The 17171-nt window shown below is 36.0% G+C and overlaps 1 protein-coding gene across 7 annotated transcripts in view; it reads right to left on the reverse strand.

Annotated features, from left to right (window-relative positions):
* The window catches only part of MAP2K5 (mitogen-activated protein kinase kinase 5), a 317449-nt gene that overhangs the window by 36957 nt on the left and 263321 nt on the right, over nucleotides 1-17171 (reverse strand). For 3 of the 7 annotated variants that reach the window (XM_051980795.1, XM_051980794.1, XM_051980793.1), the window contains 2 exons: nucleotides 5075-5136; nucleotides 1879-1924 (listed from right to left, as the gene is read on the reverse strand). In XM_051980795.1, the coding sequence (XP_051836755.1) occupies nucleotides 1879-1924; nucleotides 5075-5136 (108 nt within the window). Of the gene's footprint in view, nucleotides 1-1878; nucleotides 1925-5074; nucleotides 5137-8395; nucleotides 8443-11989; nucleotides 12185-17171 lie in introns of those variants that run through there. The other 4 variants (XM_051980799.1, XM_051980797.1, XM_051980796.1 and 1 more) reach the window with 3 other exon arrangements.

A 17171-nucleotide genomic window follows, 5' to 3' on the forward strand; every position in this document is an offset into this window, starting at 1 on the left:
GAGTTAGGAACAGGAGTCATAAGAATGCTCCAAGCACAGTTCTCATTGCTGTCTGCCTTATATCTGATCTCTTATGGAGCAATGGGTGGCTCACTCTTGTTATACCTCTGGGCATAAATCCATTTAAAATAAAACAGCAAGCAGTACTAGAAATAATGTTAAATATTAAGTACAAGACAATGCTCTCTGTGACTAAATTTTTCATTATATTTTATTGATTTATTGATATTTATTAATAAAAAAAATAAAAGTGGGGTAGCACACACCAGGGTGTGTAGTTGTAAAGAGATATATCTAGGTATGTAGCCACATACATCCAAGTACGTATGCTTCTGAGGCACTGAAAGTGCTCACCCTTTAGCCCCATCTTTATGATTTGACACCCTGGAGTGGTGTTCCTTATGAAGATATACATACATATATATTTATGGGTGTATGTGCAATCTGCAGATGTTTTATTTATAAGTGGCCGACTCATTGCAGCATTGAAACGTGCATTTACAAACAGATATCTGTTTTATGAAACCCTATTCCTTTGTTTTAATAGCTAAGCTATCCAGCCATAGCATAATAATGCGCAAGGTAAATGGGTCTCTTTCTCTAGAACCTGTTCCAAGTTTTCTCAGATGTGACTAACTGCAAGAATTTTCCAACCATCAAAAGACCAAAAAAAAAAAAAAAAAAAAAAAAAAAAAGAAAGAAAGAAAGAAAAAAAGAAAAAAAAAAAAGAAAAAGAAAAGAAAAAAAAGAAGACAGTCTCACTTGAGGTACTAAATCTGTATGGATATAAATTGGAAAGCTTTGGGATGAACTTTTAACTTGAGACTACCTTGAATTCAGAATTTTTGCTCCCAGGATAATGTTAAGGAGGTAAGTACCTTTCTAAAGAGCAGTCATGCTGCAAAAGTGAAATATTGGAATTCTTACTTTCCTATGGTGACATCTGCATGGGAAAGAAGTTATGAACATTCAATTGTGCTGTTATTGCATTTGATTAAAAAAAACATAATATGGATTTTATAAGGACATAATATGAATAGAATGAAAAACCACCAGCTGATATCCTCAAAATATATCTTTTAAAAAGACATGCAAAAAAAATTTAAGGAAGATTACTATGATGACAGTTTTTTTAAAAGGTAGGATTGGTGTACAAAACATTAGAAAAGCATAGGCTATAATTATTACTTACTAATGTTAGATGCTGACATTATTCAAACAGCTTGTGCATTGTCAAATCAACAATCTGTACTAAATAAATGACCATTTGGGAATTGTAGAGAAGCATCTCTGTTCCTCTCACTGCCTGACTAAAAACTGTCATTTGCAATCAAAGGAGGCTGCCTTGGAGCTGAGAACACAGCACTAGAAGCCTTGCAGTTGCCTCTTTCTAAGGAAAAGACCAAAGATTCCCATTAACTTGATCTTTTGCAGCCAATCTAATTCCGTCCTGCACAGATCCAAGAGGAATCCAAGCCACTATGCTCAGCATTTCCTGTAGGATTGCATTAAAAACTTAATACATTGACCCGCTCTGTTTTCAATTTTCAGATTTGGAAAGGTTGTAATGGCAAATAATGACAAAGAATGACCTACCTTAAATTGGAAGCCTTGGGTTGGGACAAAAGAAAGACCTCTGCATTAAATTTCAGAATGTTACCTTATAAAAACCCAGACAACCTGAAGGTAACTGAGTCTCAAAAACATCTATCTCAATGAGGTAAATAATTTTGCTCTGACTCAGGCTGTATATGAAGTAATAGATAAAAAGAGAGTGGGTGGGTTTTTTGTTTTTTGGTCCTTCCCAAGAGAAATCAGAGTACAGACACAAGAGAGGAGAGTTCTTGAAATTAACATGACTCAGGGAAGTCCACTTACCATCAAATCCTCAGGTGCCGGCCTTTCTTTTGGCTGCTTCTTCATGCTGGAGAGGACAAAAAAAAAAAATGTTTTCATATGATTTATGTAGCTTGCAAAGGTGTTATGCTTTCTATCCTTGGACTGCATTCCCCAGAATTTAAATACGCTTTTAAAATTTATTGGGGCAAAGAGAGAAATATATCAGCTAAAACATCAATCTGTGACCTCTCACTAATTCTAGCTCTTCAATATTATACTTTCTTATGACAGAATAGGTTGCAATTGCTGAGCACTAAATGAGTCAGAGGAACAAAGGTGATTTTTCTAAGGTCGTCCTTGAAGTAGAGGTAAGGAATGAATTAAGACTCATACTGGTTTTCTGCCAACATGAAAAAGAAAGCAAGATAGTATTCCTGACTCAGTTAGGAATCTGTTCCTATTTTAGATGTGAGGAATATTTTTCTTTCTTTTTAAAACTGGAACAAGAAAATAAGACAAGGGACAGGATTATCAAGTCAAATGACACAATGTCTCATTTCTTCATGATGACTTACATTGACAAGTAATCTGTAAAAAGGATCAGAAATCCAGATAATACTATGAAATTACAAATGGGTTATTACACATTATTCCCATTGTTTCATTTATTTTGGCTCCAATACAAGTTGATAATTCATTAAACAGCTGTTAGAAAGCTAAGTTTGTTTAAGCAGCTTAAAGGGATCACATTTCTCATCCAAATATTCCTTGTCTTTCCAAGCAGTAGGTATAATTAGTAGCTGTAGACTGTGCTTAGCTGCATGATGGAGTACTAATACAAGTGAGGTGACCATTCTTAACTGCCTGCTATGAGACTGGATGATCATCTCTTCATTCCCTGTCCTTTTATCCCCTCCCCAAACACTGATGTATTTCTAGAATAAGGTAACCAAGAGTCTCAGGCTTTTCTCACCTCGCAGGGCTAAATTGATTCTGAATGCTCCTTTATTTTACACAACAAAATAACAAGCAAGAAATCCTTACTATGTAATTCGCTGCATTTGCTGACAGTATTTTTTTTTTTTTTTACAGAGATTTAACGATCATATGGTAAATAAGAACCATAGTTATGAACCATTAATGACATCAAGGACAATTTGCCTTCCCTATAAATAACCATATGCACCTCTCAAATAATGCATCCATTAGCAAGTAATTCAAGCTGTCTCACTAGTAGGGTTGGTAACAGTCCTAATCTGACATTCCAAAGGAGCTGTATCTCTTGGGAAAACAAGGCTATTACCCACTATCATTTATGTTTCAGCTTGACATCTGTGGAAATTTCTGCACAGGTTATCCCTCCCTCTGTCTCCATAAAAGTTTTATACAACAGCTGATTAATTTTTTGGACGAGATGAAGAAGCAGGCCAAACCTTCCACAATCTTTCCCACCCCACCTGCCCCTATCAGTTAGTCATAACACACAGCTTGCTGTGCCTCGGAGTAGTACTGCAAAGTCAATGCTTCCCCCAAAATTCCCCAAATCCAGGATATGAATCTGTCTTATAGCTTTTTTTTTTTTTTTTTTTTTTTTTTGTAATTTCAATATGTTGAAATGGAGATAATCATGGGGTGGTGATGGGCTTACAAAAGAAATCTTAGGTATTCATTAATGGCAAGAAGGTGTCTTTTTATTAATGAACTTTAAATAACCTAGATATAGTATGACTTGAACCAATATGGTAGTTCAGTTAGGCATGTGTGAAAATGAAAATGTTTTTGTAAATAAAGACAGCTCTGGAAAACCACAAAATATCTTATAGATGTTTTAAATAAATAAAAGCAATGTCTATAAACTTCAAAAGCATAAAAAATATTCCTTTTATTTATAAAGGTTTTCCTATGGAATATAAACTGTACGATGCATTTTTATTAAGAGGTAACATATTATACTTAGTCAAAAAGGTGATAAAGCCTGACATTTATATTAAAGAATATTTCTTGTTTTCAATTCAGCATAATCACCAAATGGATCATTTTCAATTTTTTTTCCTTTTTTATCTCCCCCCACCCACCTCAAAACACTTGTATAGGGACTGTTCTTCACATTAGTTCACCACACTGCACACGGAATGTCTTTTGGCAGGACACTCTTGTTCACATTCCCCTGGCAAACACAACTACGACTGGCAGTTCCTTGTGGGAACTGAAGGAGGGAGGGGAGTCAGTAAAGGAGGTAGCAGAATGTGGGAGTGGGGGTGGACCTCCTGTCCGGACCATTTTCCAATTTGTGTTGTCTCTTTACTATGGAATTCTGATTACTGCACCACCTACTCTTTCTGTTTTTTTCCTCTGGAGGCTGTGGTCATCCCTTGGCTCTCTTTGTTTGTGAAACAGCTGAAGGGAATCTGACTGTCCAGCAAGGGACTCCAAGAGAACATCTGGCTTAAAGATACATGAGAGGAGTCAGTGCTAGTCAATCAATGCTGAAGGAAGATGTGGGGAAGGATAAGGTGAGAGAGTCTTGTTCTGTTGGGAAGGGAAGAGACAGAATGGAAGGGGGCTTTCAGAAAAAAAATGGCTCGAGTTTCCTTAGTTGTAAAATGATGGGGTAGTACTAGAAAAATTCTCAGATTCCTTCTAGTTTTCAAGATTCTAAAATTCTCTTTGATTCTCAAAAGGTTAAAGAGACACAACCAAGCCATATACAAAGTCATTAAAGTGGCTTTCATGGAATATTGTATTAGAAATAGAGCCAAATAATTTAGTGAATAGCCAATGAATTCATAAACTATGCTGCTTATCTCAGGTGAAAGACAGGTTTATGGGGAACAGGAGGGCATGTTAATAATAAAGATCAGCTTCACATTTTCACCCAATAGGTAACATAAAATTATGTGTGTGGTTTTAAAACACACACACACACACACACACACACACACACACACACACACACACACCAACCAGCATCTGTGTTCATAAAAGTAGTCTGACTCTCAGCAGTTTATTAAAACAGGGGAAAACCCTTTAATGTACTTTTAGGACCCTTTGTGTAAATAACGTTTACATAATTTAAACAATTTCTTCAGCTTTGCTGCCCCATCTGCCCAAGGCCCCAAAGTCCCTCCTGTCTCAGAAAGGAAACAGGGAGAGCCACAAGGTCTCACGGAGCTGCAGAGTTAATGGCATGTATCATTTACATGGAGGGCATGGCATGTTTGCAAACTGAGCTCACCACTGAGTGATGAAGTGTACAAATGGTTCGGAGAACTCTCCAACCGGAAGGACTGGCGAATCCTGGCACGGAGAAGAAAACAAAACAAAACAAAAACAAAAACAAAAAAAAACAACACCAAGTCACAAAAAGTCAAGACAATTTTTCTTTCCTCCTTTACCCCACACAGTAAAAAACATACCACAAAGACAACTAGCTAGCTCCTCCCCCCAAAAAGGTCACCATCCAATTAAAAAGGCAGTCTACACACTACTCACATGTTTGTATAAAGATGCCAAATTTAAGGCACCACACTTTATAAAATGGTGAGAAACATGAGGGAAGATGGGGAGGGAGGTGAAAAAAGGACAATGATAGCCACAGGGTAGGAAAGAAGGTAGGGAAAGTGTAAATGAGAAATTAATGATTATTTAAGTAACACACAAATGGTCTTGTAATTAACAAAGAGCTGTGAAATTATTCTTGTGTTGACCTTTGTTTCTTTTACTAGATTTGCTATTTATTTACACTTTTCTTTTTATTTACATTTATTTATGTTTTTACCTACTTATACACTTAGTCAAATCCTCTATCATTTGGTTTAGATTTTCTACCACATTCACACAAGGGGTTTGTATTTGCCCTCAAAGGAAATCCAATTCATTTGCAGCCAGCCTGATCCAAAGTTCTCCCCAACCCATTTTCTGGGAGCAAGTGAATTAGACACAAAGAAAGAAACCCACCACTAGCCACAAAAGAAAGCTAATAATAAACAAACACACAATCCCAAACCCAAACCCATAAAGCTAAACAAACACCCCACAAAACAAAACCCCAAAGCACAAAATAAACCCAAGCAAGGAGGAAGCACCACCACCACAACAACAAAAAAAACTCCCACGGAGGGAGCAAACCCCATTACCATTTGCAAAAGAGGGCTTTAAGAATTTAGGAGTTTTTCCAAGAATGACAGAGAACTCCACTGTGTTTATAGTGTAACAGCTCAGGATGTAATGAAATTACACTGCAGAGTACTTTAACAGTCATCTCATTAGACCTACAGTTGGAACAAGAGAGCCACATAAAATAGGCAGCTGCAAATGACTCCATTCTCATCTATTCTCATTTGCTATTAAAAATACCTTTCGGCGGCTTTTTTCCTCCCTGACATCCCTACACAAAGTACCCTGCAAAGTATGATACATGCACCTATTTAAATTAACAAAGGAATGACTTATTTTAATCTCACTGTGCTTTGGAGTGCTTTGGCCATTTGGATGAGCAATATATCATTACATACAACCTTCCAGCGCTGCAGGCAAGAAACTCAGAGCGTGTAGCATTTGGTGGGAGCCAAACAATTTCTCTCGCACACAACTGTGTCAAATGCATGCATGGATTCATTATTGAGAACGCGAGGAAATAGCTTTGATGTAGTGGAAAAAAGAAGATGATAAAAGCACCTCTACAATATGTGTGTCATTATCAATGGTGGCAGATAGATACAATTGCAGAGCCTCCTATGTGATTAGTAAATATACATATAATTGCTGTGGCCAATTATCAGAAAAATGAGATCGGTAATTACAAGACAGAAAATTAACTAGAACTCTTATTAAGGCTTTGTTTCCAATTCAAACAATTGGAAACTGTTGGAAAATACAATTAGATCAAAAGTAAGTGAGGAGTCAAAGCAACTCAAAACACTTTGGGATTTTCAAAGAGTTTTTTTTTTTTTTTTAATGGAAAAAAAATGTATATGTAAAGCGTTTTTTATTCCGTGCAGGTTTATTCTCCTTGAATTCATCCATTTCACTCAGGGAGAGCAAGAGTATCATTTCTAAACTTAAAACATTTAGTCAGCATTGGAAGGCATTCACGAGGAAGGGGAAACAAAGGGAAATGAAGCTAGATAAAATCCGGGAAAGTTTTGAATTTAGAAATCCAGGAAACACCGTAGACTGCCGAAACACTCTACAACAAACAAAAATAACAACAATAAATTGGGCACCCAACAGCATAACAAGGCTTCAAAAAAGGACTACAAAATGGTTACAGAAGTCTTGTCAACTTGAGATGCAAAAATGAAGTGGGGTATCAAATTTCTTTCCAGGCCCCTCTTAGGAAGGCTGTATTTATAGCCAAGTCTGAAAGGGTCTAAGGAAGTCCTATTTCAAGAGATGATATTTCATTGCTTCAAAAAACCATTAATAAAAAGACAGTTCTAAGTCAGGGTGTAAGAATTTATAGACTCTACTTTGTCAGAAAGATTCTCCCTCAAGTTTTTGCTTTGCTGATTTCTGGGTGTTGTTGGTTTGAGTTAGAATGGAGGCAGTAAGAGGGAAGAACAAAACCTAAATGATATGTTTAGGCAAATAAAAGAACACACCTCTTTAAAGTCTCTGAATATTTACATAGACTGTTAAAATTCTGATGTGGCATTCCATAAAGATCCCAGCATAAAATGTAATGCTAATTTGGGCCTCATTTCAAAGTATGATCCCAAGACAAAATTAATGAATTATAGAGTAGCCAACTTGATAAAGATGTCATTTTAACATGGATGAGAAACAAAACAAGCAAATCTGACATCTTTGCATGGGTAGTTAATTTTATTTAAGACCTGATATTGTAGCCCGTTAAGTTGCACATAATATAAAACTCAGGAACACTGGGTGGTGCACATGAATAATTTATTTTGCTTTTGAAAATTCCAAACCAAGTCAACTTCCCAGAACCTCAGTGAGTGGATTCTCATCCCAGCTGGGCTAGAATGAATCTCACTAATCAAATCAGTCACTAAAGGCATGGGGGTCAGATTATAATCTCAAACAAACACAAGTATTCTTTTGCTTTTTTTTTTTTTTTTTTAAATCTATACTTCCAACACACATACACATACCTCTTAGGCAATTTATGCCTCAGTGACTCATCAGAGAGCACATTTAGACAAAGGTAAGGAATAAGGAAACAGTCAGAAAGCCCTTATCTCAGAAGAAAGTGGCCTATTTAATTTAGGTGAAAAATTGGTAGGACAATATGATGAGAAAGTAAATCAACAAGGTTCACAGATTTCAAGCTGGAGGGTTTTAAAGCAGCCACCTCCCTTTTCTTGAGTCGGATTACTAATATTTTTAGGCCAAGACGAGAAAGACTGACAACAAGCTGCAGAATATTTCATGAATTTGAATTCCAATGGGGCAGAAATATGCAGCATAGGTTAAAATTAGCTAAGGGCAAGGGGAGGGGAGGGGAGGCTCCAATCACTCCAAGCCTATGGGCATAGGACTATAAAAATTATAGCCACTGAAGTGCCGAGAAATAAGAGAAGTATTCACTGACTCTGTTGGTTTGTCAAAGTTTTCTTTTCTTCCTTTTAAATGGGGATCCTAAAGAAATTTTAAAAATATAAACAGATCAGAGAAGCAGCAATACCTTAATAACTCAATGGCTAAAACAGATCTTAAATTGTTAATAAAAGTCATCCTTAAGATCTGGATGGTATACTTTACCCCAGAGATTTTTTTTAAAAATGTTTTTCTCTTGTTGAACTTCTAAATAGAGGTACAGAATGGGGAAAAAAAAAAAAAAAAAAAAAAAAAGGACACAACCTTAACCAAAAGCTTTAACCTAAGATGCCGGTCCCCAGTCAACTTTAGATTCCCCACAAAGGCAACATTCAGCTGTATCTTGTTATCGAGCAGGCTATTGCTATATAAAAAAAAGCTGCCATAATATATTTCAGTAAGCAATTCTGGAGATCAAGGAGGGCAGTATTTGAGTCTCAGAAGCTCCCACAGCATCTTGGTCAGCCTGATTCGTCACACAACTGGAACGTGCTTGTGCCGCCAGAGTACAGAGAAGGGCAATAGGGAAAAAAAAAGTTTGAGTGATGCCTTTGCCTTGTGAATAATGAACAGTTCAGGAAGGTCAACCCATTACAACTGAAACCGTTTAATTATTAATTATGCACAATCTATGAGCAAAGGACAAGTTCAGAATGTTTAATGTGTGGTAACTCCAACTGGACTCTCTCTGGGCATTCTGTTATTAGCACTTGTCAGCAAGGTGCTCAGGCATAAAGAAAAAGGCATGGTAGCAGAAAATGGGGGGGCAGTGTACATATTATGTGGTGTGGGGGCTAGTCAGAAGGAGGTGAAACTCCAAACACAGCTGCTACTATTTAATTTACTGGGTAAGCTGGCTGCCATACAACTTATGGACTTTGAGATCAGGCAGGTAAACTGGAAAAACCAAATAAGGAAGAGGTAAATGAAAGAGGTGCTCTTTAAATGACTTATTTAAAGTCATTTAAATAAGGGAGGTTATTGTAAAAACCATATCATGTACTTAAGCTAAACTATTTCTCTGCTTTGTGTATACATACACACACATGTATGTATGTATATATGTTACCCTCCCCCTATAATTATAATAAAGGAAAAGCAGAATGCAACTTTTGGAATGCTTAGGAGTCAGGAGGTAGATTGAGAGCTCTGGTTTTATTACTAACTTATTGTGTAATTTTGAGAAATTCACTGAACCTCTCAGCCTCAGTTTCCTTACGAAATTTTAAAAAATTCACTTAGAAAATGAACTCATGTATGTGAAAGCAGACTGAAAAGGATATGTTGTATAAAACTAAGGGAATATTCTCTGATAACTGAAGATCAGAGCCCAAAGAACTCTGTTTTGTTTAAATGAAAGATATGAGAAACCAGAAAAAGTTAAGGAATTTTAGTTTTAGCCATCAACTCAGCATGCACTTATTAAGTACCTACTAAATGCCAGGCATTGGGTCAAGCTATAACACTTCCATTACTTATGTTGTTTTTTTGGACCATAATGCTCAATGATGGATGCTTTTATTGGAAATACTAAGGAAGAGATGGGTATCTAAGTGAGATGGAAGAATTTTGTGGCAACAGAGGCTTTTTATCATCCTAGAATAGTGATTCTTTCCACTTACAAATGAGTAGCATGGAGGAAGGGAGGAATGATATCATTTTATCCTCAAGATACCAGGATCAGACCTTAAGCTCAAATCTGCCTCTTACCATAGAATCATAGATGTATAGCCAGAAGGCATTCTTTAGCAAGGTTAAGTTACTTGCCCAAGGTCACAAAAGTTGTGAGAGGCAAAGATAGGATTCCAAAATCTAGCTCATCTGACTTCCCCTTTGGGATTGTCCACAGTAACATGCTCTCTGGTTTTCAACTCCTGATTTGATCCTCTGGGTCCAAGCAGAACAAGTCCATTCACTCTTCAACTTGACAATTCTTCCAGTAGCTGAAGGTAGCTATCTTGTCTCAGCCCACTTCCCTCAGTCTGATCTTCTCTCTAGGTTAAATAACCTCAGCTATCTGAGTACTGTTTGCTGTTCCCCTCATCATTCTCTTTGCATCAATGTCCTTCCTGAAAAGTGCTACTTAGGACTAAATGTTAATTCCCTCATTCTGGATGCTTTGCCTGTCAGTAATGCAGCTTACTCAAGATTATGTGATGATCAGCTATGACAGACTTAAGTTTTATGAGCAATACAATAGACTTGGGATGAAAAACATCACCTCATCCAGAGAGAGAACTTTGGAGACTGAATGTGGATCAAAGCAAACTGCTTTCATTTTTTTTTTTTTGGTCTGTTTGCTCTTTCTTTCTTGTAGTTTTTCCTGTGTGTTCTGATTTTTCTTTCACAACATGACTAATATGGAAATATGTTTAAAATGATTGTACGTGTATGGCCTATATCAGATTACTTGTTGTCTTGGGGAGTGGGGAGGTAAAGAGAAAAAAATTTCAGCTCAAGATCTCACAGAAATGAACGTTAAAAACTATCCTTACATGTAATTGGAAAAAGAAAATACTATTTACAAAGTGGAAAAAATAATGCAATTTACTGACATTTTAGCCTTTTAAAAATAGTTCTGTCAAACTGTTGAGTCACAGTGAGCTCAACAGTACAGTAATACCATCACATCATTTTTCACTTAGCCTTCCTCATCCTGTACTCACATGGTTGATTTTTTGAACCCAAGCATAGAACTTTGCAAACTTATTGCTATTAAAATTCATCTTATTGTACTGTCAAGTTTCTTTTATGGATCCAGACTCTGTCATCTAAGGTATTAGCTATCTCTAAAAGCTACATGTCTTTTGCAGACTGGAAAAGTATGTCATCTGCTTATGAAAATCACTGATTTAAAAAAAAAAAAAAAGTAGATATCTATGGGGCCAGGAACAGATCCCAAAGGCTCTTCACTAGAAACCTTCTTCCAAGTTGATGCTGATCTATCAAGGACTATTATCTAAGTGGAATTATTCATTCACTAAGTTACCTAGTGATTAAATAATGTAATTTGTGATTCTAGGAAAACAGGAAAGCATTCTATCTTATTTGTACCTAGACTGGTTTCTAATTCTTATGCCTGGAAATTTTTTCCAACTATTCTTTACAACAAAGTGTTATTTTCACAATGGATCATCCAGATGTGTTATTATTTTGGTGATTTGGTGATGTGTGACCCTTGACTGGGGAAGAGACCTTACCATTGCTCTTTAAAGTCTTAGTCATACACTATATTTTGTCTCAGAAGTTATTCTTTAGTCCTCAGATACAGGCAATGTGAATTATAAGTCCCAAGGTGATTATTTTTAATGATCAGTGCATTCAGAAAACCTTTATGGTCAGAGCTGTGGTTGCAGAGAATTACCTTTCATGTCCTATCAAAGTTTGCGGTAGGGAAAATTATTATTTGGACAAACAAAGGTATATCCTAGCGGCAGGAGGCTGAGGAAGGAGAAATCTCAATGAGATGATACATCAGTACACAGAATTATAAGCAATTAATAATTATACAATATATTTATTGCCAGAAATCAGTAGGCATAAGTATGTTACATGAAAAGACAAGTACACTAAAATATTTAATAATTAAAAAATTCAGCCACTCTTTGTGATCACAATTTATGTAAAAACTTAAACACTTTAAAAAGCATTTTTGACTACACCATAATGAACTGGTCTAATTCACAGAGCTTTATCAATAGGACGGGGTGTGAATGGGGTGAGCTTTGAGTTTAAGAAGGTTTACCAAGGGACGTCATCAAAAAAGGAGACTTCTGACCCACGCCTGTTGGAGATCAGAGAACCATCATTTACTCATCCTAGTCCACATCAAACCCTGAGCAGAGAAAGTGAAAGATGATTCAATTTCCACACTGGGTCACCCCATGCTCCAAGTTGCCAGATGTGACAAATTACATGTGTGGGCATTTTTGTGTGAAGTTCTGTCCACTGGGTCTAGGCTGACAGTAGCAGCTCATTTAACTTGTCTCAGGTGGGGCTGGAAATAGGGGCTAAAGGACTGAATTTTAGCCACTGAAACACTCACTTTACCTATAAAACTTTAAATCATGGGAGAATCAGTGATTAGCCAAGTGAGCATCACTGACAGTGTATTTAAAAGATGTATTCATAAATATATATATACATATGCACACATATATTATATGTAATGTACATGTACATATATCATACACACAATTTTAAATGAATACAGTCTATGTAATTTAGATTTCAAGATTTCAGTGACTTTTTTCATTTTCTTGTGTTAAATATGCATCAGAGATGGGGATTGAGAAGATTTTTTTTTAAATAACATCAAATCAACCCTATATATTCATTTTTTAAGACTTCCATCATCTATTCAAGATTTTCCAAAGAGGAGCCTAATGGTTATCAGCATACAGATTCATCTTTCAACTATAACTTTTAATTGCTTTAATTCCTTTCTGAAGCAAATACATTTTCTTTCCCTTTTCTTATTTTAGTCTCTTGTCATTCACAAGCTACCAGTGCACAACAATGTGGAAGTGTCCACACATATACAACAAACACATACGCATTCCTTTTAAACAGCTAAGGCATAGCAGCATGAAGTATACCTGGCTTACACCAAAGGGACTTCATTTGAAAAAATAAAACCAGTTATTGTTCCTCTTTCTTCATATACTCCCAATGCATTTTTATTGCTTTTTCATAAAACACTGCAGCAAATAATCAAGCATGACCACTGACATCCACAAGATTGAGTTTTAGGAACCATTAAATGAGCTCACCCTCCTGGGAAACCTCCTGCTCAGGTTGGTCTAAAGGTAATTATTCAGCAATTCCTACCTGTGGTTTTACCTTGTTCCTATATAGTGTCTGAATTTCATACACTGGTAAGGTCAATTTCAGCCTCAGTAAAAGTACAACTAAACATGGTCTACCCAGGATCTAAATTATGATGTAAATGTACATACTGGCATTTTATGAATGTTTATGTGCAGAAATATGAATGAAAACTTGTCCAAAATACTCAAAATCCAAACTACTCAAATCCAAAAGGAAAACACAGGGAAGAAAATCATTTCTTCTAGGTCCCTAAGTAAAAAAGTAATTTTTTTATTTAATAGGGACTGCAAAGCTTGCCCAAATTTAGACATATAAGCCACACCTACACCTATAAAGCTGGAGAAATTCCATCAAAGGAAAACAAATCTGGTATGCCTGTGTCCTGAAAAACCAACAAGCCAGAACTCTGTCAGACCAGAACTCTGAGATCTCATGGGAAGCTCTGAGTCCATGTCCTCACACACTACTCCACTGCTGGTTAAAATAATTATTGTCATTTAGTACATGAATTGCATATACATGGAAAAATACAATTCTAAAAAACTGCAAAATATATGAGAACTTAGAATATTATTTTTGATATTTTTAGACAAATTCAAGGGCCTTATATACCAGTTCAAAGACCATATATTATGGAACATGAGCTCTGCTGGAGTACAAACAAAATATGGTCTGTGAAGGGGTTTTAAAAGCTGGTTGAAGAGTATATAGCATTGGTTAAGATAACAGTTAACATGTGAGAAACAAAGAAAGAAAAACAAAAACATGGAGAGAGAGAAGCAGAGAATAAAAGAGAGAAAGAAAGAAAAAGGGAGGTAAGAGAGGGGAAGAGAGGTAAAGGAGAGAGGAGAGAGCGAGAGAGAGAGTGAGAGAGAGAGAGAGAGAGAGAGAGAGGAGAGAGAGAGAGAGAGAGAGAGAGAGAGAAAGAAACAGATACAGAGGAACAAAGAAAGAGACACCCAGAGAGAATATACTACATGCAGCAAAATGAACAAGTTCACTTAGAATGTACTTCAGGTTTTGGAAAATCATAATGTCATCCATTATTCTGGATTTTAGAACATCAGGGATTTCCTGGGTCTAGGAACTCCCATTTCCAAAAGGAAAGAAGGAATTTACATATTCCCTGGAATGCTGAGAGGCAGCACCCTAGCTAATAAGCTTGAAATCCCTTTTGAAAACATTTGCAAAGCTTGCATATAGCATTTCTCCTAATTTTAGGGAAAATTAACAGCAAACTCAAAGATGAAATATCAGTGTCTCAGTCTGAGCTGCTGAGTAACTGACATTGGTATCCAACTTCATTCCAGGATGTACAAGTCACATCATGGTGATTAAATGAGTTTTACCCTACAGATGGATTAGACTTCACAACAGGGCAACACATATTAAATGAAAGAATACAAAACCCACCAAGCAACTGCCCATTGATAGAATGTTATTCACAAACCTACACTACCAAGAAATTAATTCATTAATAATACAGCAAACTTCATGGACAATTGAAAGATCACTATTTCTTAAATGATCAACTAAACATTTAGAATTTTTGCTTTAAAGTTCTGTTCTACAGAGAGGAGTGGCGAGACTTACATGAACTGATGCTAAGTGAAATGAGCAGAACCAAGAGATCATTATATACCTTAACAATGATACTGTTTGAGGATGTATTCTGATGGAAGTGGATCTCTTCAATAAAGAGAGCTAATTCAGTTTCAATTGATCAAAGATGGACAGAAGCAGCTACACCCAAAGAAAGAACACTGGGAAATGAATATAAACTGCTTGCATTTTTGTTTTTCTTCCTGGGTTATTTATATCTTCTGAATCCAATTATTCCTGTGCAACAAGAAAACTGTTTGGTTCTGCACACATATATTGTATCTAGGATATACTGTAACCTATTCAACATGTAAAGGACTGCTTGCCATCTGGGGGAGGGGGTGGAGGGAGAGAGGGGAAAAATCGGAACAGAAGTGAATACAAGGGATAATGCTGTAAAAAATTACCCTGGCATGGGTTCTATCAATAAAAAGTTATTTAAAAAAATTTCTATTCTAATTAACCTAATTTCTAAAGAAATAAAAAAATTTCTTTGCATTTATTCAGTACCTTTGTGAAATAATAGAAATATGGCATATTTAAGAAATTTTTAAAAATGTGACTTCACATTACCACGTACTTTAAAAAATCAATTCTTTCTGATTAATATATTTTATTTCTATACTTTTTAAAATATCAGGAAAATCACTTCTTTTGGCTCATTTCTTTGGTAACATTTAAATTTTTGCTCTATTCTTTTTATTCTCCCTCCTATCAACTCATAAATATGAATTAAATATAATTATAGATGAACAGAACATTAACTTTTGGATTACTATTGTGTTTTGCTAGAATGTTAATGTTATTTCTAAAGAAATAGTTATTACTAAAAGAAAAAGTAATTACTACAGAAATCCAGGCCTTCACAGGAACCTATTTTAAATCTTCAAACCAGCTAGACTACATGATTTTAAACAGAATGGATTTTTCAAAGGTAGCATTAGATTTCTAATGCATGCATCTTATATAAAAAAATGGATGCTCAATTTTTGGTTTCTCCAGTTAGATATTCCCAACACTATGAAAAGAGGTCGAGAAGTGAGTAACCATAAAATAAGGATGGGTGGCTAGAATGCCCATCTTGGTGTTGGGAAGCCCCAACTTCAAGTTTGGATTCTGTGACATCCTGGAAATGTGATAATGGATTAAGTTGCTAATCTCAATGGTCCAAGTAATTGTCAAAAATGATCATAAGTCAAAAAGAAGGTACAGAAGAGTATCATAGAGTTTCCATGCTGAGAAAGCACCCAATACTGATAAAACCACAGGTAGACCAAACTAAGATAAGACAAAAATCACTGTGTCATAATGGTTGAGTTAACAGAAGCTTCAGAATATAATAAATCTCTTTTTAACCTTGGCTATTTAATACTTATAAGTTTCTATCACAACTTCTATAAATTATAGAATTTTTAAATATTATATATGAAAACAGAAGTAGATAATTTATGTTTAGCATGGTTGGGAACTCGATCTATAGGAATTAGTTGTAGGCATACTTGTAAACTAATTAAACTATTTGAGTTTCTGTTCTGAGAGAGAAGAAATCAAAAATTAAAACCCCAGTTCTTTGTGATGCTCTGGATGGCCCAGGCAGGGGAAAGTGGAGAGAACTTCAATGAGAAGAAAAAAAAAATCTTCCTTTGAATGAGTTTTGTGCTTTGAATGCACCTGCCTCTTAACTTTCCCAACATCCAAAGCACAAAGCTCTCTAAGAAAAGAAGAATAAATTTGATTCCTGGCAGAACTAGTTAATGCTAGTGTAGATATTCTTAAGTGGCAATTCCTTCTCACCTCTCTTCTTGAGTTAGAGTGACAGAGTTGAACATAATTTTGAAGGGAGAGTCTTTTGACAGCTGGAAGATAGATTGTAGAAGGGAGAGACTAGAAGGAGGGAGTTCAGTTTAATAAACATTACCACTGTGCTCATTAGGAGCTGCTTGAAGGAGAGAATGCTTGAGTTGCAGATACATTAGGGAGTTGAGAAGTCTACAAGGTAGAGTACTGGGTGGGGGGAGCAGTGTAATAGTCCAAGAGAGAGGTGATGAAGGCCTGAACAAGGTTAGTGATTCTGGGACTAGAGAAAAAGGAATGAAGACATTGTGGAGGGCCAAAATTCAGTAACTGATTTGGTAAGAGTGGTGAGAAAGAATAAAAAGCTGAGGAGGACTCTGAAATGTCAAATCTGGATGACTAGGTGGTACCCTCAATAGAAACAGGAATGCTTGGAAGAAGGACAGGGCTTTGGGGGTGAGTGGGTAGGGAGTGAATGAGATGAATTCTATTTTAGTAGGTTGAGTTTGAGATGCCTATAGGATATTCAGGTAGAAATCTCCTAA

This window comes from Antechinus flavipes, chromosome 2, assembly GCF_016432865.1.
Source record: "Antechinus flavipes isolate AdamAnt ecotype Samford, QLD, Australia chromosome 2, AdamAnt_v2, whole genome shotgun sequence".
In the NCBI taxonomy this organism is placed as follows: Eukaryota; Metazoa; Chordata; class Mammalia; order Dasyuromorphia; family Dasyuridae; genus Antechinus; species Antechinus flavipes.